The sequence below is a fragment of the Xenopus tropicalis genome, chromosome 5 (genome assembly GCF_000004195.4).
Source record: "Xenopus tropicalis strain Nigerian chromosome 5, UCB_Xtro_10.0, whole genome shotgun sequence".
Taxonomy (NCBI): Eukaryota; Metazoa; Chordata; class Amphibia; order Anura; family Pipidae; genus Xenopus; species Xenopus tropicalis.
The window spans coordinates 64,514,974-64,536,794 of NC_030681.2; the positions used below are offsets into that span (position 1 = coordinate 64,514,974).

A 21,821-nucleotide genomic window follows, 5' to 3' on the forward strand; every position below is an offset into this window, starting at 1 on the left:
TCTGTATCCAGAAGACCCCAGGTCCTGAGCATTCTAGATAACAGATCCCATACCTGGATGGATGAGTGCAGAGGACCTCTTGTTGCTGTCCATATGTATTTTGTGCTGACAGCCTCATTGCTTTTCTTTCCTTTTTTTTGCTATATATATTTATATATATATATTTTTTTTTTTACCACTTATGAGCCAGCAGTTGCTTTCACAGTGATTACAAAGATCAATAGTCTATTTTGTAATTTTTTATTAAGGTAACAATTTTAATTTTGTTAGATATTAATAACTACATGTACTAAGGCACTTAAAAAAGTGTGCACAGCATGGGAATATATAATACAGGAAGGAGTGTGGGAAATAAATTTGCTTGTACAATACAGTATAACATAAAATAGTAATTAGGCAATAATGCATAATATATACATATAAAAATCATAATACATTTTTAGAGTACACAATTGAAAACACATACAGTATACATATTATACAGTATACCTTAATATAGTACAGTATGCTTAAACAGTTGATTCTAATTATTTTATGTATTCGACCAGTGTACATATCAATTTATTTACAATTCACGTACAATACTCGCACATACGGAATAAAATCACAACTGCTAGATATATTCTCATCACAATTATAAAATATACATTATGCATCCAGCAGAAAACATTTTCTCAGTTACATCCCTGTATACATGGTTTAAGGCAAAAAAGTCAATGTATAGAAGAGTTTTAGCTTATAATTATGCCCAACCATCAAAGGTTCAAAATATGGCCTATGTATGCAATTTCTATACTATACAACATGAAAGCACAGCTTGCTATGTACACAGAATGTAGCTGAAGCCAGCTGCATGATTGACAGCTGCTACATTTATTCAAGAGACAGAACCAGCAGTGCAGAAAGACATAAAATGTAACGCTTTCAATGGCAAATTAATTTACAAATAATTTTAAAACCACTAACCATTGTATTTTGGAATGTTGCTTAGACTAACATTTTCTTTCAATGAAGACCCAATTTTTTTTTTTAAATTTTTTGGGGTTTAAATCCACTAACGAAAACTATGTATTACTTTAATTTACAGAATAACAGAAAAGTTATAGGTAAAAGATGTCTAAAAGCTGAAATAATAGAGAAACATCATCACATGTGTCAGTTAACATTTAAAGCAAACATTTGAAAGAAGTAGGATTTAGTCTGGTTATACTGGAGTGCTTTAATCAATATTTATACCTATTTCTTCAGCTGGCTGGCTGAATGCATGCATGTCACGTGTTGTATTTCAGCCGCAGGCTGTTTAGGCCTGAAGCAAGTTTTTATGTATTATCACCTCTGTATTCCTCTGTATACCATTGTTTTCCTTTAGCCATGTAAAGCACATAAATATAAGTGTGAGGCAGCTCTTTCAGTGGAAAGCAACTTTACATACTCTGCTGAACAAAGAACTATAAAATATCCCATCTGGTAAATTTGAGCTTGAGCTCCAAAAACCCAAGACTTATTTTACACAACTGTCCCAGTCTGATATTTCTTACTTATGTGGCATATTAGGCCCAATAGTTATAGTTCAGTGTGTGCAGTTTGATCCCTGTTTTTTTAACGCTATTTTGAAGGCTACAAGAATGTGGACATTTCCTTTCTGGTGACACTTCTACCCGAACAGCTTATAGATGCGCCCACTGAGCCAAACACATGATTAGGAATATTAATACCGGTATGGGACCTGTTTTCAGCAAATATGTAAGTACATGAAAATGCACAAATAAAAGGTAGAAAGCTAAAATAATGTTCAACAGCAAAGGTTATATACAATATATATGCATATTTTATGCAGTATCTGCAAGCTGGACATTTCTGAGTTGGGAGACTCCAACCTCAAGTAACAATTGCACTTCACATATCAATACTGGCATTAAAGAGAAAAATATACATCCCTTTAGCAGATATAAACTTATTGATTTTTTACAAAAACATACCAGATTCCAGATACTGAAGGAATCATGATAATTCCAACGAGCTTTTTCCCAAGATCCCTTATGATAAGAGTGCTTGCCAAAGTGGGTAGTGTACAGATTCTTTGGAAAGCAGAGCGACTTCAAGAAAACACCATTTAACTGGTGAGGGTGAGGTTGCATTACAGTATAACTCTGGGGGGGGGGGACTGTGGCAAAAAAAAAAAAAGGTTAAAACAGATGCACAGGGCAAATAGTCTGCATTGTCTCCTTTAATGTACTGACATTTTTTTAAAAATTAAATATTACTATTATATGATCATATACTAGGAAGCATATTTCTTTTATAAAATAAGACCCCTATAGCAGAGAGGAATGTGTACACTGAAATCATATATATTCCCCAGGACTACTGGATCTGTAGATATTTAGCTATGGCTAAAGATCCAATAAATCTTGAGATCAGTAAATATAGAGTCTTGAGCTCAGAATAAAAATTTTTAAGTGGAATGTAAATTTAAACAACCAGACACAAAATCTAAAATTATGGATAATATTAAGGGCCCCCATTAGCCTGGATCAAAGCCCTACTTAAGCCTTTAATAAAGAAAGTGTTTTGCTGGCTAGCCCAAAACACGGAGGTTTACCACTACCTGTGATGTCAGTGCTCCCCTATTGCTCCTTCTGCCATCACTCATCAGATGTGGGCATGGCAATCCCAAGTATATACATGTCACCAGAGCAGCAGATATTTAAATAATGATGGCTTGCTTATGACGGCTTATGTATCTAACATGTAATAATATTCAAATAATATTCAAAGATTTATAGTGATATAAAATGTTAAATGATTTATAAATCTGCTGCAACATTCCCTGGCCACTCTTACTATATAGTAGATAGTGATGTGGTGGCATTGTCAAGGAAAAAGGCTCCTGCCAAACATGGCAGATTTTCAGTCTGCAGATAAACACAGCCCAAGAATCAGCCCCTATGTTCCTAAAAGTTTATTGATGTGTCAACACATTGAGCCCCATAGTAACTGCTACTCAGAACTTGCAGCTAGCAACAATAACTAACAGTGCATAATGCTATATGGATATGAAGGACAGAGTGCAAAGCTGCAGGTAACTGTGAATATAGTTCAAATGGGATACTTAACACTTTAAAACTAAGAATATATACATTTCTGATAACATATCTCCCAACTAAAGACCAAAAGGGATTTACAGAAAACAATGGGATTTTGTTTTTATTACAGCCTGATCTGCACAGGTATGGGTGTGGTCTAATTTTATGGTTTGAAATGTTGGTACGCAATTGCAGAATAAAGCACAGTTAAGGTTAATCCCAGTATATATTAATATAAATGTAACTACCCTAAATTAATGGTAACACACTAATAGTGCAATTCATTTACATTCTGAATAAAAAAAAAAAAAAACCCTAGTATGTCAAACAAATATGGGAAAGCTAGTTTGCAGTCACATTCTTGCTCATTTGTATATATATATATATATATATATATATGTATATATATATATATATATATATATATATATATGCTTCATTATGCACCACTTAACCAATTACTGTATTTTATAGTATTTTATATTACTGTATTTTATGTGTGTTTGGCAAATAAAAGAACAGCTTACTTCAACGTAGCAATGAATTAAAGCTCACACACTTCTGGCTTTGTAAAAAACACATTTACCCAGTGGCATACATTTATAGGGCTGAGCCCCCCACAACGTATCTACAACACACTGTTTGCTCTGGGAAGTCAGTTTGCTCTAAGACTCAAAACATTAGGCTTTAAAAGCACCTAAGCCATAATAAAGACTTTAACATTTCAATAATTACCAATTTGTAATACTTATTTTTATTTTTTAAAGATCCACTACTGTTTGGGCGCATGCTTACAACTATTATGGCAGCCACGCTTTAACTGATGTAAGATACTGGGAAATACTGTTCATTGGCCGGCTATCAGAATGCTTCTGTCTTATGGGCAACATTTGACTATATGGTTTAAAAAAAAAACAAAAAAAAAAAAACATGAAAGATAAAAGTTTTTTTTTACTGAAGAATACCTAAACAATACTAATTTCACCAATGGTTTGACATAAATGATTTGCCTTTAACCAATTAGTGGTTGGTTAATAACAATTAAAATGAACTAAATAAGTGCTAGTTATTGTTTATTTTATTGTTGGACACTATTTGTTCCCATATCACAGCCTGCAATAAATTTTGAAACAATATATTAGTATGCGTATAAAAGAAATGTAATGTGACTTTAAAGCACCCAGCCAAGTAGACTCAAGAGAATATTGCATACTTTCATAACAAGATTTAGAAACCGGCATGCAAGCAGTATTCTTAAAATAACATAAAAGCGTGAGCTTTTTTCAATCAATTTATGATCAATTTAATAACTCTCAGTCAGGTTAAGGACTGTATACCTTCCTAAAAGGCATCTTCCGATGTTACATAAAAAACTGATCAGATTGTCAAGCATTTCCTGAAATCAATTTCAAAGAACAATAACCAAGTTTTACCAACATTCACCATTTTGAAGTTACTTGATACAAGTCACTATCAATATTGTTAGCATATTTTATCATGTGGATGGCTACAAGGCAACACTCTTTGCACCTCATAAGCTTTACACTTTAAAACATTTCCAACTTGATCTTAATTAAGGCCATAAGTCCTTGCTTAGGCACATATAAAGGGCTACCAGAGAATTGTAACTAAGGATTCTGGGTGCAGTCCTTTAAATGTTGAAGGCTTTTTAGACAATTACCATTTATAGAAAACTATTGCATTTTAAATTTGTTCAGTGGAAAACAATGCATTATAATGTACAGTCTACTTCTGAAAACAAACTGGTTTTAAGTTGGCCAAATGTTATTCACTTTCTGCTTCCTTAAATCAGCTGATTGTATGGAAAGACGCAAAATTGTTAGCAGGAATATAACACAGTATAGGCATACAATTGCAAGTCTATTTATAAGAAGGCTGGACAATACCAAAACTATGTAATCTTCTTATGGCAGCCATAGGGTCAGAAAGGGTAGGCAATGACATTCCATACTGAAGCTAGCAATGTTCTTGTAAAACTGGGCTGAATATTTTATAAGGCTTTCATAAAAATAGATTTGTCCTTATGATACATGATTGTCAGTTTAAGTTTTCCTTCATTCAAGCTTTCACGGAAATAACCATACAGAGCCATTCTGTGGTACGAAGAGGTTTTCCTACATCTCATCCTATATTATAAGAAAAGGCCCAGTGTTCAAAAGTTTGTGTCCATTGAATCCAGTGCAAAGTTGTATTTTGAAGTAGAATGTCCAAAGGATAATAAATTATATTCAGTGAAGATGGAACCATTATGGGCGATGAAATCTAAAGTGAAGAACAGGATGCAAATCTTGATTATTGTGTAAAGCACTAATGTTGCAGTCACTTATTAGGTTCTAACAGTGCCAAATCAAACTGATACAATATTATTGTCTACAAGAATTTGTACATTGTGCTTTATGTGTCAGGATAACCTGTGCAGTCACAATGTTTCAAAATGTGATACTATGGATTAAATAGCAAACAAGATTAAAATAAATTGTGACTGTAATAATCACAGCTTCCGCTTGCATGTAGCTACACAGAGTGGAGTGGAAGCAGAGATTTTCCTGAAAATGCCTGCTTCCCTGTTTTTGGGCTGATCTCTGCTTCCGCTCTGCTCTGTGTAGCTACACACAGGGAGAAGCTGTGATTGTCAATACAGAGCTATACAGAGAGGCAGAAAGGAGCAGATATGCTTCTCCCAGCCTGCAGAAAAAAACTGTCTGAGAGCAGTGTAAATCTGCCTTTTAATATCAAAGAACAATTAGGTATGCGGGAAAGTTTAACAATTAGGTTAGTAGAGTCTGTGGATGTTGCAAGATTTGGATTTGTTTAGGTATAACTTATTCTCTGTAAATCACTTTGGTGCAATAACAGTATGAAGGAGTGGTTAACTGGGGTAGTCATTAGAATTCCACGATAGGTGGAATGAAGTTTTTTTTTTTAATTAAATCATGTGAAAAACTTTTTCCATAAATAAATAAATTAACTTCCCTGTTGTAATGTGAGTAAAGAAACTGACCTTGTAAACTGTCGACTTTCTTCATGCACTTCCATCTCTGTACTTTTAAACTCATTAAGTTCTTTGCGTATTGCAGCCTATATAGAAAGAAGGTATAAAAAGTCATAAAAGGACACATAAGGATTTAACCTGTTATGGGCAAAGATTATTTTCTATTTTATTTCAATGTAATGTCATCCTAGGACGAATACTGAGCCACCACTCTGTACAGGACTATTGTATGTGCAGCCACATAAACAGATATAAGCTGTAAATGAGATAACTTGTAAAACGAATTTTACCATTAAAGGTTAAACACAAACCTATAAATACTAGTTGTGGAATTCCCTCCCCGAATCAGTCGTGCTGGCTGATACATTATATAACTTTAAGAAGGGGCTGGATGGATTCTTAGCAAGTGAGGGAATACAGCGTTATGGGAGATAGCTCTTGGTACAAGTTGATCCAGGGACTGGTCCGATTGCCATCTTGGAGTCAGGAAGGAATTTTTTCCCCTCTGCGGCAAATTAGAGAGGCTTCAGATGGGGTTCTTTGCCTTCCTCTGGATCAACTAGTAGTAGCAACTAGTAGCAGGTTATATATAGGCATTATGGTTGAACGTGATGGACGTATGTCTTTTTTCAACCCAACTTACTATGTTACAGATTATGTCAAAATATGTTGTGTTGGTCAGCACAAATATAGTTTTTATTTTAATTTTCAAAGGAAAATTTTAAGCACACAGAATCTTGTTATAGGAAGGAACAATATAGCCCCAGGCTCCCACCTTTTTATGAGAGTCTAAAAACTAAATCATTCCATACTATTATTACTATTATTGTTGTCATCTAGGAAACATGAGTTTTGTATAGACTGGTGCTACTTTCTTCATTGTGTATTCTGTAGCACAATAAATCTATTAAAAAAAAATTCATTTCCACTCACCCTTCCCAATAAATGAAAAAGAATAAAGCATTCCCTATTTTTCTCAGTATACAAATGCCAGTACTCAAACAAAAAGAGTGGATAGTGATGGTTTCTTTTTGAACTGTGTCCTTCTCCAAAGTCAATTTCTCAACTAAGTTAATGTGATACTGACATCATATAAAAGGCTTGCCCCTTTTTTGCCCTACTTAGATGCCTTTTTGCTTCAGGCCGAGAAAAGCAAATCTGCTTCCCTACGCTGGTCTGTGCACCTGCACTGAAAACTACAATATCCGCCTGAGTGCAGGCACACAGAGCAGAATGTAGGTTGGTCCAAAAATGCAGATTTCACATTTTTCAGGCTGACCTACACTCCCCTTAGGTGGATACTGTAGTTTTCAGTACAGACAGACAGAGCAGTGTAAGGAAGTGGATCTACTTCTCTTAGCTCAAAGGAAAAACATAGGGCTGAGAGAAGCAGAGCATCCGCTCCATGTGCCAAGGCCCTAAATGTTCACAATGGATATAACAAAAAGAAATGAAATGAAGGGATGATATTCTGTCAGGATAAAAGATTTGTTTCTCTCTGCCTAAAGGAAAAACGCAGAGCTGAGAGAAGTGGAGCATACACTCCGTGTGCCCAGGCCCTAAGGCTAGTGCCACACGAGGCTGATTCTCAGTCTGTAAAAAAAACGCAGGCCAACAATCAACCCCTACGCTGTCACCAGCTTTAATAAGCTGCACCCGGAAGCATGGTCTCCGCTTGGGTGCAGGCAGATGCAGCTGATATTGGCTGAAAATGCTAAATCTCTAGTTTTCAGTACAGACACACAGAGCAGTGTAGGGAAGCAGATCCACTTCTCTCATCCAGAAGGAAAAAAAACGCATACTCTCTGTGCCCAGGCTCTCATGGTAGGCTCTTTATAGGTAAAAATATAGTAACATCCTCTGCCCCTTTCCACTGCCAGCAGCTCTAGTTCTGTAAGAGAACACCAGATCTGCCACCAATTACCTATGGCTTTTAAAACAATGGCCCCTTCCTAATTCTGGCATAGAGCTTATGAACAGCATTCCTCTCCCCACTGATTCAGGGAAGAGGAGGAGCAGGGCTGCCCCAGAGGAAGCCCAAAGAATAACTGGGTACAGATAGGGGGCTCTGTTTATTGGCATAGGGCAGCCATGATGAGTTTATATTACCTTGGTTTCTCTTAAAGGACATGCAAAGCATACATCTGCCTACAATGTATATCAGTTAGGCACGTCTCTCCCACCCAAACAGCATCATTTGTACTGCATATATCCCCTCAGTTTGCTAGCACCATCACATTTTACTAAATATAAAACCATTCCATCAGATGTTGAACAAGAACATTTATGGGAATACTTTATCTTTAACATAGGTTGGCTAATCTATAAAGATGTTTTTGTCATACATAATACTGTGCCCTCTCCTACACCACTTGTAACAAATATCCAATGTCACTCCCTTTGCAGAATTCTCAAATCTCAATTTGAGAATTTTGCAAAGGGAGCAACACTGGAATTTTGAATGTGGCACAAAGTATGTGTGACACCAGGCACATGAAACATGAAAATTTTCCACCGTGCAGCTCTCTTTAACCCTTTGTTATCCTAATTTACATGTGTAAAGGATTCGGTTCGATATTCAGCCAAATCTTTGGCAAAGGATTCGGAGTTCAGATGAATCCGAAAAAAGTAGATTTGGTGCATCCCTACTAGTTATTAATGATTTTAATTACTAGTTATTAACAGTTAGGTACATCCTTGCCTTGTCAGCAGGGGTTAACCGGGCCCAGGGTTTATCAGCCCGGCGGTCATAGTCCAGAGAGTCAGTAACCTCTACATATTCATTGAAGCTCAAGATTCGTCTGGCCTGCAGTTCAGCAACTGAGGGCCTTAGGCTGAGCTGCAGAGGGAGACAAGTCATTAGAACAAACATAGAAATCTGATTCAAGCAAAGTTAGAGAGAAAGGACATGGAAGCATACAGTATTTGTTTTTAACAAAATTGGTTTGATAGCATTTTTTTTGTGATAACTCCACCTATTAACCACATACTCAGAAATTCTCATTTGCTTTAACAGGAGCAAGTTTTTAAATATTTTGATGCCACATATTTCTCCAAGAACTTGATTTTTAAAATAGTTACCATACTTGTTGTGTGACATAATACACTGTACAATACAAAGGAGTCTTATTCTGTGATTTTGCTGCTTTTATAATATTATAAACAGAACATATCAATTTTAAATGTATTTTTTCCTGAATAAATCATTTAGGGCACAGCTGATTGAATCCAAATAATATAACAAATCTAATTGTGCTGTTCTGTAGTGCTCTGCTAAGGATTACTCAGCCAAAGGCAGCAATATGACAGTTCCTGCTCATATACAGTACAAATACAAAGTTACAGTGAAGACTAGTCTTAGCTATGCCCTCGTACTTTGGGCCCTATTTCTTTATAGATGGCAGCTCCAGTACCATCATATGAATGTGTTAGCAACTGCCCACATACACAAGCGATGTCACGCAATTTGGAGTAAACTGATCGAAACTCAAAGCCAACTGTATCTAGGGTGATTTTGCATCTATGCACAATATGATGAAAATGCATTTAGTTACCAACGTAAGTATTTAGCAATGGACCGAGGGGACAATTAATTATAATTAAATTCCCTGTAGAAAGAAAAAATAAAATAATTTATACCTTTCTTGTAAGTCTTCGTTTCAGTTCTTTTCTTGCCTCCTGCTCTTCTTCTTCATTTTTTTCTAATCATAAACAAAAATATTAATCCTACTAGCATGATCCATGTTTTACTCCCTACCATTATTTACCAGTGCATGAAATAAAATAGCTAGTTGACATCTAGTTACTGTCATGCTTTGTGCGTCTAGTAAGAAACTGAATCCGAAAATCAAACTGTGGACAACTATCTCTGACAATTTTCTATTTCTGAATATGCAGCCCCTCCTTGTTCCTGTAAAGCACTAAATAGGTAAGCATAGGGGTGGCATCTGGTGCAGAGTGCACTATAACACTGGCACTGAACACACAACATTGGTTTGTTTCCCAGCTATGCAGTCTCATGAGGGCTCCACTGTAACTAACAAGAAATGAACAAAACAATTACAAAAGAGAAAAAATTACAAAAAACAACAACAAATATATAAAAGCACAATTTGCTTTTTCAGGGAGAAAGCATTCATTTAGTACTGGAGCAAGGGTGATAGGGATATTATAGATGCCAGGTGACAAAAAATTATTGAATATATATAGTATAGTACCTGTGGAAGTGGGATGAAATCTGCAGCAATAGTTCAGAGTTGGTGAGGTGCTTAGGTAAAGTTTACAGCCTGCAGATCCTTCTTATCAGTCTTTTTCTGCAGTGCCTTTTGTTTGTAATATCTCACCATCCCTGTCTGCATCTGTGTCTTGTTTGGTCAATTTTACTGTCTGTCAAAAGAGCTGTGCTCTGATTGGAGAAGCCCAAGAAGAAAGATCCAATCAGAGCACAACTGATTACAACAGAACCGGAGCTTGCAGGAATGCAAGAATATTTCCAGGGCAGTGCAGTTTTATTTTTAAGGTGCCAAGCAGGTTTGGGCGTAGCCTCCCCTAGCCTTATTGAAATTCAGCCTTTGTATTTGAACTGTGCTGGCCACATCAGCACAATGTTTAGTATTCATTGTGGGATGTCCGATAGGTAATTTTATGTAAATGCTAAACATTACTGCACCAACAGATTCTGGGGACTCACTAAATGCATTCACTTTAGCCAAATCACTTGTTTACGCCTATTTATGTCCAAATAGTTAAGAACACTGTCCAATATATTAGTCAACAATTTGCTACAAACTGTAAATGAAAGCAGAATATTTCCTATGTTCTCTAAAGGCTTCTATTTAAAAAATATTTGTTTCTAATATTTTCAAGTGTACTCACGCTTTAGAATGTTTCTTTGTTCCAGCTCTTCTGTTGTGGGCCTCTGGCTGAGTCTCCTGTTTTTAAGAAAAAAAATAAAAATAAATAAATAAATAATAATAATTTGCTCAATTATTATGTATTCTTTAGTTTTACTTTATTACACTCTTAAAGGGTAAATTCACCTCTATAATAACGTTGCAGGACCGATTTAATAAAGTTTGAATTTGTTAATCCTGATGGATTCCTATCAGTTTGATCAGTTTTCCATTTTCCCTGACTGTCAGGAAAATTTTCTTCAGTTAAAGTATTAGAGTTACATAGTAAATTAGGCTGAAAAAAGACGTCCAAGTTCAACCTTAATGCCTATATATAACCTGACTAACTGATCGAAATGTATCTGCTTCACAACTTCACAGCTCTCACAGTAAAAAACCCTTTCCGAATATTTAAACAGAACCTCCTTTCTTCTAATTCTTCTGTCAGTTAAAAGTTGGACACATTTATTAAAAGACATTCATTTGTCAGTTCCTTTAAAAGTGTTTGACTGCTTTAAACAGCTAGATACATTTATTTTCAGCTTTTAGTACTCAGCACTGATCTAATTTAGACAATTATTTTCCATGATGAATGATTCGCTCAAGGGAGCAAAATAAAAATTGTTAAATCTGAAATGATCCATATTCAATGTTTCATTAGGAGTTAAATATCTTAATCACTTAGAAAAATTACTGATCATTAAAAATAATAAATTAGTTCCTTGACATGATATATATTTTAAGCAATCAGTCTCCACTATATATTTTACATAGCTGGTGAATTATTGGCTTTCTTATTCTGTTTTTCTATAGCATGCAGTTTAAAATGTCCGTGGTTAACCCAAGCAACAAAAAAAAAAAAAAAATGACTATGAGGCTTCAATTTTATTTCTATTCTTGTGTATTTAATTCAATTTAGCATGGGAGATGAAGCCATTTCAGATTTTTTTTTTTTTAAAGTTTTTATTTATGCATTTTTCAATTTAACATAAAAGTAAAAGACAGCAAAAAATAAAGTAAAGAAGGGAGAGAGTAGAGAGAAGTAGGAAGGAAGAGGAAAAGAAACAGGCTGTAGAGCTGGGGAGATTGGAACCAGTTTGTTTTCGTTGTTATGGTATGCTGTCCATTAAGTTTTCTGGGGTTTCATGGAAGGTCATTCAGGGGCCCCATATTGCATAAAAATTTTTAGGACAACCCCGTGCAAGGTAGGTCAGTTTCTGGTTGGTAAGAGTGTTGTTGACTAGAGTTCTCCAGAACGGGAGGGTTGGGGAGGCTAAGGATTTACACTGTAGAAGAATGGCTTTTTTGACATAGTAGAGAAGCTGGAGTCTGGAGTGATGTTTAAGTCCCAGGTCCTCGGCCACTCCTAGTAGGCAAACAATTGCTGACAGAATCCGGGCAAAGCTTAAGGCATCAGAGATATAGTTGACGATTTCCTTCCAAAAGACCTGCACAGCTGGACAGTTCCAGAACACATGCATATGTGAGCCAGTTTCTCGGTCACATTTCATACAGGTATCTAGGGTGTGAGGAAACATCTTGGAAAGCCTGTGTGGCGTAAGGTATACCCAGTTTAGGAACTTCATTTGTATATACCCGTCCACTAATGATATTGTCAGGTCTGGAATTTGCTTTAAAGCATCTACCCACATTTCTTCAGTTAAGCTAGGGATGTCACGCATCTATTTCTCACATACTTTGGCCAAGGGGTCTGGGTTGGCCTGCCATATGATGATGTAATTCCAGGATAGGGGCTTGGTGAGGTTTTCCCTGTGTATGTATTTTTCCTGGGTGGTTTCTTTCAATTCTACCGGTCTGGTGGGAAATTGGGAGTGAAAAGCGTGTCTGAGTTGAAGGTAATTAAAGTGCATTTTTTGCAGGATTTGGTGACTTTCTCTAAGTGCTTGGAATTGTTTGATGTCTCCATTTGCTAGTATGTCTTGCAGGTGTTTAACCCCATAGGAAGCCCATTGGGTGATGTAGGGTAGTGAGGTAAAGTTGGGTAAGAAACAGTTGCCCCATAGTGGTGTCCAACGTGACCACACTTGTTGTGGGCCTTGGATGTGTTTGAGGGCCTTTTGAAAAGCAGTAATAACTGTGTGCATAGGGGTGGTGGTTGTGTAGTGTTGTGCGTTTCCTCTAAATGGTAGGTTTGCTAGAGCTTCGAGTGAACCCAAGATATTGGCTTTGAGTAGTGTGGATGTGTTATCCCAGGTAGTATAGTCTCATGTTGGGTAGGGCCAGGCCTCCCTGGGTGACAGGGGCTTGCAGGGTTTTTAAGCTTATGTGAGGGTGTTCTCCTGCCCATAGGAACCTTACGATCAGGGAGTCAATGCGTTTAAACCATTTGGCACGAGGAGGTACTGGCGAGTTATGAGATATATAAGAATTTTGAAATACCATTTTTAGTAGGTTAATTCTGCCCGGCAGGGTAAGGGTTAGCTGTGCCCATGTATCTATTTTGTTGGATAGGTTTTGGACTATAAGGGTCAGGTTTTCTACTTCAAATTTGGTATGCTACTTGTTAATGACCACCCCCAGGTATTGAAATGATTGTACCACTTGTAATTGTCCAATCTGCTTTACTTGGGGTGGGGAAGTGGATCTATTGGAAAGATTAGTGATTTTGTTTGGTTCATTCGTAGTCCTGAGTAGGTACCAAAAATCTGCTATTTCAGATTTTTCATAAATATAAAACACATTTTGTTGTTTTTTCACAAAAATCCAAATTTTAATAAACATGCACCTAAGTGTCTTATTGATAGATTATAAATAAAACGATGATGTTATACAGAGCGGAGCTCTTGGGCAGGGTAGAAAACCCAGCATTATTAAATGAGAATTATATGAATTTTCACTTGTTTAATGTTTTATTTTTCAGAGTAAAATAAAAAAAAAAGATTTGTGAGCATATATAAAATAAAATGCAATGAACAGAGTACCTCACTAGTTTTGTTCCAATCTGTTGCCACAGCTCCTGCCTCTCCTCTTCAGAGTTTCGTGGCAAAATGTTCTTTTCTTCCAGATCCTTTTTAGACGGCCTGTTTCCAAGTTTGATAGCAAGTGTATCTCTACGACGAATTTTACTTGCTAAAGTACCTGCAAAAAACAGCGGATTTCTAGGATCAAACTAATAGGACAACCTACGTACAAAACTTTCTTCAGTAATAGAGTAATTATGGAGCATAATGCTTCTCACTGGTGCTATCCTAGTGGTATTCCAAATGTCACAATCTGCTGTAGACGGCTTACTACTGACAAGGATGGGCTGTTATAGATCCTCTATTTCTATCAAAAGTTTTTCCTTTAATGGAAGTTTTGTATAAGGTAGTTGACAAATACTAGTTAAATAATGTTTGTTAAAAAAGGAAAGAAAGTCAAACTCTTAAATATTAAGCAGCATAAAGAATATTCCAATGTTAGGTCTACACACATGAACATTAATTGGTCTCATCTAAGTAAAAAAGATTAATGCATTACATTCATCTTTGTGCTGTACAAAAATGAGACAAAGATAAATCATTTCAGAACTTTTTCCACCTTTAATGTGGAAAAACTATAAACTGTACCAGTCAATTGAAAAACAAATTGAAATCTTTTAGGTGGAGGGAAGAAAACCAAAAAAACTAAAATAATAAGGTTGCGTAAGTGTGCACACCCTTAAACTAATACTTTGTTGAAGCACCTTTTGATTTTATTACAGCACTCAGTCTTTTTGGGTATGAGTATCAGCATGGCACATTTTGACTTTGCAAGATTTGCCCACTCTTCTTTGCAGAAACACTCCAAATCTGTCAGATTCCGAGGGCATCTACTGTGCACAGCCCTCTTCAGATCATTCCACAGATCGGATTCAGGTTTGGGCTCTGGCTGGGCCATTCCAAAACTTTAAAGGAGACATATTGGATAAATGGGAAAAATGCTAATTTTGTAGGCAATTATGAATAATATACGGTGCTGGTTTCACTTTGTGCTAAAAATTAACCCTATCTGTAACAATGGCCCCTTTATTGGAGCTCCCTATAGATTGTATCACTTCTCCGTCCAGTGTAAAATGGAGTGGGCGTGTCCTAACGGTCCCTGCCAGAAGCACAGTAGGAGGGGGGATAGCCAATCACAGCCCTGCACTCACACAAGCAAAGACAGGCTTCAGTTCCCTATCAGGTCAGCCTAGCTGTTGATTGGTTCCTATCCTACAGTGCAGTGTACGGAGGGCCGCCAGCTCATCCAGAGAATTCAGCCAGCAGGAAGTGGAACAGATGGGCGGGGCTAGTGGGCTTTTTGTGGAATTTCTCAATAAATCAGTCTGAAACACAACATTTTTAAGCACAATCGTTCTATATCTAGAGGAGTATAATTCACTGGTACATTCTTAATTTTTATAGGATATGTCTCCTTTAATCTTCTTCCGTTGAAGCCATTCCTTTGTTGATTTGGATGTATGCTTTGGGTCGTTGTCATGTTGAAAGATGAAGTTCCTCCTCATGTTCAGCTTTCTAGCAGAAGCCTGAAGGTTTTGTGCCAATATTGACTGATATTTGGAACTGTTCATAATTCCCTCTATCTTACCTAAGGCCCCAGTTCCAGCTGAAGAAAAACAACCCCAAAGCATCATGCTGCCACCACCATGCTTCACTGTGGGTATGGTGTTCTTTTGGTGATGTGCAGTACTGTTTTTGCACCAAACATATTTTTTGGAATTATGGCCAAAAAGTACAACCTTGGTTTCATCAGACCATAACACCTTTTCCCACATGCTTTTGGGAGACTTCAGATGTGTTTTTGCAAAATGTAGCCTGGCTTGGATGTTTTTCTTCGTAAGAAAAGGCTTTCATTTTGCCACTCTACCCCATAGCCCGGACATATGAAGAATACGGGAGATTGTTGTCACATGTACCACACAGCCAGTACTTGCCAGATATTCCTGCAGCTCCTTTAATGTTGCTATATGCCTCTTGGTAGCCTCCCTGACCAGTTTTTCTTCTCGTCTTTTCATCAATTTTGGAGGGACGTCCAGTTCTTGGTAATGTCACTGTTGTGCCATATTTTCTCCACTTGATGATGACTGTCACTGTGTTCCATGGTATATCTAATGCCTTGGAAATTCTTTTGTACCCTACTCCTGACTGATATCTTTTAACAATGAGATCCCTCTGATACTTTGGAAGCTCTCTGTGGACCATGGCTTTTGCTGTGGGATGCGACTAAAAAAATGTCAGGAAAGACCAACTACAGCAGCTGAACTTTATTTGGGGTTAATGAGAGGCACTTTAAATGAGGGAAAATAAGTATTAAACTCATCAACATTTTTCTCAGTAAATAGATTTCTAATAAGGCTATTGACATGAAATTTACACCAGATGTTGCTAATAACCAAAGTTAGCCACACACTCACAAAAACCAAAACAATCAAAACAAATAAATCCATAAATTAAGTTATGTGTAGTAAAGTGCAATAACACGGGAATAAGTATTGAACATGCTTACCGAAATGTATTTAGTAAGTAAGTTGAAAAAAGACATACGTCCATCACGTTCAACCATAATGCCTATATATAACCTGCCTAACTACTAGTTGATCCAGAGGAAGGCAAAAAACCCCACCTGAAGCCTCTCTAATTTGCCGCAGAGGGGAAAAAATTCCTTCCTGACTCCAAGATGGCAATCGGACCAGTTCCTGGATCAACTTGTACTAAGAGCTATCTCCCATAACCCTGTATTCCCTCACTTGCTAATAATCCATCCAGCCCCTTCTAAAAGCTATTTAATGTATCAGCCAGTACAACTGATTCGGGGAGGGAATTCCTCACAGTAAAAAATCCTTTCCGAATATTTAAACAGAACCTCCCTTCTTCTAAACGGAGTGGGTGCCCTCGTGTCCGTTGGAAGGACCTACTGGTAAATAAAACATTAGAAAGGTTATTATATGATCCCCTTATATATTTATACATAGTTATCATGTCACCCCTTAAGCACCTCTTCTCCAGCGTAAACAGACCCAACTTGGCCAGTCTTTCTTCATAACTGAGACTTTCCATACCCTTAACCAGTTGCCCTTCTCTGGACCCTTTCTAACTCAATCATGTCCCGTTTGAGCACTGGAGACCAGAACTGAACAGCATATTCTAGATGGGGCCTTACCAGCACTCTGTAAAGGGGAAGAATAACCCCCTCCTTCTGTGAATCTATACCCATTTTAATACAGGTCAAAACCTTGTTTGCCCTTGCAGCTGCTGCCTGGCATTGCTTGCTACAGCCAAGTTTATTATCTACAAGGACTCCAAGGTCCTTCTCCATTATGTATTTGCCTAGTGCAGTCCCATTAAGGGTATACGGGGCTTGCATATTTTTACATCCCAGGTGCATGACCTTACATTTATCCACATTAAATCTTATCTGCCACTTAGCCGCCCAGATTGCCAGTTGGCCAAGATCCTGCTGCAAGGATGCCACATCCTGGATAGAATTGACTGGTCTGCAGAGTTTTGTATCATCTGCAAACACTGATACATTACTTATAATACCCTCCCCTAAGTCATTAATGAACAAGTTAAACAAAGTGGACCCAGTACAGAACCCTGAGGGACCCCACTGAGAACCTTACTCCAAGTAGAGAATGTACCATTAACAACCACCCTCTGTACCCGATCCTGTAGCCAGTTTTCAATCCATGTGCAAATGACTTCACTAAGACAAATAGACCTTAGTTTAGAAAGCAGTCGTTTGTGGGGAATGGTATCAAATGCTTTGGCAAAATCCAAATAGATTATATCTACTGCATCCCCACTGTCCAGCTTCTTACTTACCTCATCATAAAAAGCAATTAAATTGGTCTGACATGACCTGTCCTTCATAAAGCCATGCTGATTACTGCTCATAATGCCATTCTCCAGTACATAATTAGTGGTGCTTGCAAAGCATCACTACTGTTATCTCACAGGCTTATTATTATTATTCTTCCATACAAAAGTTCGGCACGGAACTTGTCCCGCACCGTTTGTCATAGACCCATGAGTGAGGTGTCAAATCGTGCGGCCTATTCGGGAATGGGGTGCTATGTCTTTTCTAAGGGGTTGGCGGTTAATTGCCCCCCGCAGGGGGCAATTAACAGGGCCAAAAATCCCATTGACTTAACATTGAGGCCAACTTTGACGGATTGTAGCGCAGATAGGGAATTTTTTAGAAATGTGAAATTTACCACATTTGAAGAGGTTTGCAACCTGTGTCAGAAGATACCCCACACAAGGGTATAAGTTTTACCCCCGGGGCAAGAGAGGTCCCCAAATTTGCCCCATTGACTTATAATGGGGATTTTGGCAAATAACTAGTTTGTTGTAGACCCATGAATGAGGTGTCAAACCGTGCGGCCTATTCGGGAATGGGGTGCTATGCCTTTTCTGAGGGGTTGGAGGTTAATTGCCCCAGCAGGGGGCAATTAACCACCGTTTGTCGTAGACCCATGGATGAGGTGTCAAACCGTGCGGCTTATTCGGGAATGGGGTGCTATGCCTTTTCTGAGGGGTGGGCAGTTAATTGCCCCAGCAGGGGGCAATTAACGACCGTTTGTCGTAGACCCATGAATGAGGTGTCAACCATGCGGCTTATTCGGGATTGGGGTGCTATGCCTTTTCTGAGGGGTTGGAGGTTAATTGCCCCAGCAGGGGGCAATTAACCACCGTTTGTCATAGACCCATGAATGAGGTGTCAAACCGTGCGGCTTATTCGGGAATGGGGTGCTATGACTTTTCTGAGGGGTGGGCGGTTAAATGCCCCAGAAGGGGCAATTGTCACAGAGAACTGAAGGAAACATTGTAATATTGGGGCACGAGTTTTGCCACGGCAAGCACCACTCACATTTTCTTCAGGAAATGTACCTCTCTAGTTTTGTATGTGATCCCTTAACAAGCTTTCAAATAACTTGCCCACCACGGATGTCAAACTTACAGGCCTATAATTGCCAGGCTGAGATCTTACTCCCTTTTTAAATATAGGAATGACATTCGCCTTCTTCCAATCCCTAGGTACAATACCTGATGAAAGAGAGTCTGAAAATATCAGAAACAAGGGCCACTGTAATTCTGACCCTAGCTCTCTCAGTACCCTAGAGTGTATTCCATCTGGCCCAGGTGCCTTGTTTACATTTATCTTGTGTAACCCTTTAAGCACCATATCCTGTGTCAACCACTGTGTAGTTGGAGCTGAGGCAACAGTGCAGCTATTGGGTGGGACTTGGCACTCTGGCTCCTCTACTGTATACACAGAAGAAAAGAACTGGTTATGCACATCTGCCTTTTCTGTATCCGCTGTAACCATATTGTTACTATAACTCAATGGGGCCACACCCTCAACCTGCATCTTTTTACTATTAATATACTTAAAAAACTTTTTGGGGTTAGTCTTTGCCTCTGCCGCGATGCGCTCCTCATTTTCCATCTTTACCTTCCGGATTGCTGTTTTACAACACTTGTTATAGTGTTTATATTCATTAAACACAGCTACTGTCCCCTCTGACTTATATTTCTTAAAAGCTTTCCTTTTTTTTCCTATTAACTTCTTTACCTCAGTGTTAAGCCACATAAGAATCACCCTAACACTTTTTCTTATTAATGAAATAAATTGAGAACAGTAATGATTTAATATCATTTTAAATGACAACCATTTCTGCTCTGTGTTTTTTCTAATACTAGAATAATCGTAGAAAAGCCTTTGTTGTTAAACACAGCTTCAAGGCGCCTCCTGTATGGAGAAACCAGTCACATGCATTGCTCAGGTGTGCTTTTGGCCCAATTATCCACACAAACTGTCTTCAAATTTTAAAGGTTCTGGACGCCTCTTCTATGAAGTCTGATCTTCAGTTCATTCCATAAATTTTCACCTGGTCGTGAAATGACATTCTTTCGGTGCTCACTGGGACATTCAGAAGCTTAGAAATACGTCTGTAATCAATGCCATCATTATGTTTTGCAACAATAAGGTTGCGAAGGTCTTGAGAGAGCTCTTTGCTTTTACCTATCATGAAATCCTTCATGTGGACTAAAGCAGCTGAAATAAATTTGTACATATAGGGGCAAGATTGTTTTATATATATACTGACCGATTTCAGCAGGTTTCTTGGCTTTCCATGCCTTTTTGAACCTCCTTTTCTTCATGTGTTCAATACTTATTCCCTGTGTCATTCCACTTTACACACATAACTTAATGTATGGGCTTATTAGTTTTGATTTCTTTATGTGTGGATTACTTGGGTTGTTACCGACAATACTTATTCAATACTTATAATGAATAATGTACCCCCCTATAGTCACAAAGGGGTTCCGTGACCATATAAAAGCACAAGGCTGTATGTTGAGTGCTTTTATACAGGTCATAGAATGCTGAGGTGACTTCTAATATCCTCATATTTTGCAACAGGGAGTACTTGAAAGTTATTTTAATTGATGTTCGATAAGACTTTCTCTGTCTTGTCAAGGGAGCTCTCTTGACAAAGGCGTTTGACCCGAAACGTTGGGGTATTCTCTCATCCAGAGTATCTACCTTCATATATTGTTTTTCAGTTATTACACTGGGGTATGTATTAATTTGCTCTTTGATGGATATACAATGTTTAAAGTTTGATACTTTTTTCTGTATCATATTTAAATGAATAAAATGTTTTTTTTAATTATAAATACCTCCCTGGGGAAGTTTTTTCTGGTGTGCAAGGTTTTTTGTGGGGTTTTGTGGATGTATATAGTCCTCTTATGGGGGGATTATTAAAACCCTAGCACCTGGATACTTTATACTTTATTGTTTTTTTGTATATATATTTTTTTTGGCAAGGATATTCTAGCCAGGAGTGCCCTCCATTTCTCTTAATTATAATACCATAGCAGTACCTGGGCGTATGCTAGAAATGCACATGCACTTGTGTTTATTTGCAAAAATATTCTGTAGTGATAATATATCTCAGCTCTTTACTTCTGTCAGTACTTTTCATAAATCATTCTGTATAAAATAACTAAATACATTATGAAATAATAAAATACAGAATTTCTTTGTTTTAAAATCATCTTTTTAGACAGCAACCTGACTTTCAAATGTGTAACTTAAAAGGAATAAGTGCTTGCCCAAAGTATGAGTCTACTTGGTGTTTTAGTTGTAATCAGCATGTCTTACGGCTACTGTGTATATGCATATTTGGTCAATTGTTTGGCTACAATTGGTGTGCATGTTTTGTGCGCCATGTACTATATTGCAATGCCCATTTGCTTGTTTAATTATTACTACCGCATAATAATGAAGCATTTAAATCACATTCCCTTTTCATTGTTGGGATAAATAATCATTAGCTTACTCTCAGAGCTGTCATCGTCATCATCATCGTCCGTGTAGAGGATGGGCCCATCGGAGTCAGAGTCACTAGTCTGGCTCTCCTTGCCTTCACTGTCACCATCAGGATTGATAACAGTGTTAGAAGCGTCATCTATCGTATCCTGGCTTAGCAAGCTGGAGCTATCCTCTTGGCCTTCCAAAGGCTGAGACCTACGGTAAAAAGTAAATACATGGTGTCAGATTCATGCCCTATATTAAGTCACAAGTGGCCTACATTAAGCTTTTGAAGAAGATATATAAAGCCTATATAAAGCCTGTGTGGTACATGGCCTATTTTTACAAAATATTAAAATTATATAAGGTATGAAAATAAGACAATGAGAGATATTTCCAATTAAAGTGAAACCTTAATTTAATATAACCCAATTTTATGTTTTTTCTTATTTTACATTATAAATAAAGCAATTCCCCAATTTTACATTTTCCCAGACTTTACACCATTTGTTTCTGGTCCCCCCA

General features: G+C 37.5%; 1 protein-coding gene across 3 annotated transcripts in view; it reads right to left on the reverse strand.

The window, feature by feature from the left end:
• Positions 1-224: 224 nt before the first annotated feature.
• The window catches only part of phactr2 (phosphatase and actin regulator 2), a 116,483-nt gene continuing 94,886 nt past the window's right edge, over positions 225-21,821 (reverse strand). For all 3 annotated transcript variants that reach the window (XM_031902023.1, XM_004914608.4, XM_002937220.5), the window contains 7 exons: positions 21,325-21,512; positions 13,934-14,090; positions 10,975-11,030; positions 9,739-9,800; positions 8,801-8,938; positions 6,109-6,185; positions 225-5,369 (listed from right to left, as the gene is read on the reverse strand). In XM_031902023.1, the coding sequence (XP_031757883.1) occupies positions 5,354-5,369; positions 6,109-6,185; positions 8,801-8,938; positions 9,739-9,800; positions 10,975-11,030; positions 13,934-14,090; positions 21,325-21,512 (694 nt within the window). In that variant the 3' untranslated portion in view covers positions 225-5,353. The remainder of the gene's footprint in view (positions 5,370-6,108; positions 6,186-8,800; positions 8,939-9,738; positions 9,801-10,974; positions 11,031-13,933; positions 14,091-21,324; positions 21,513-21,821) is intronic.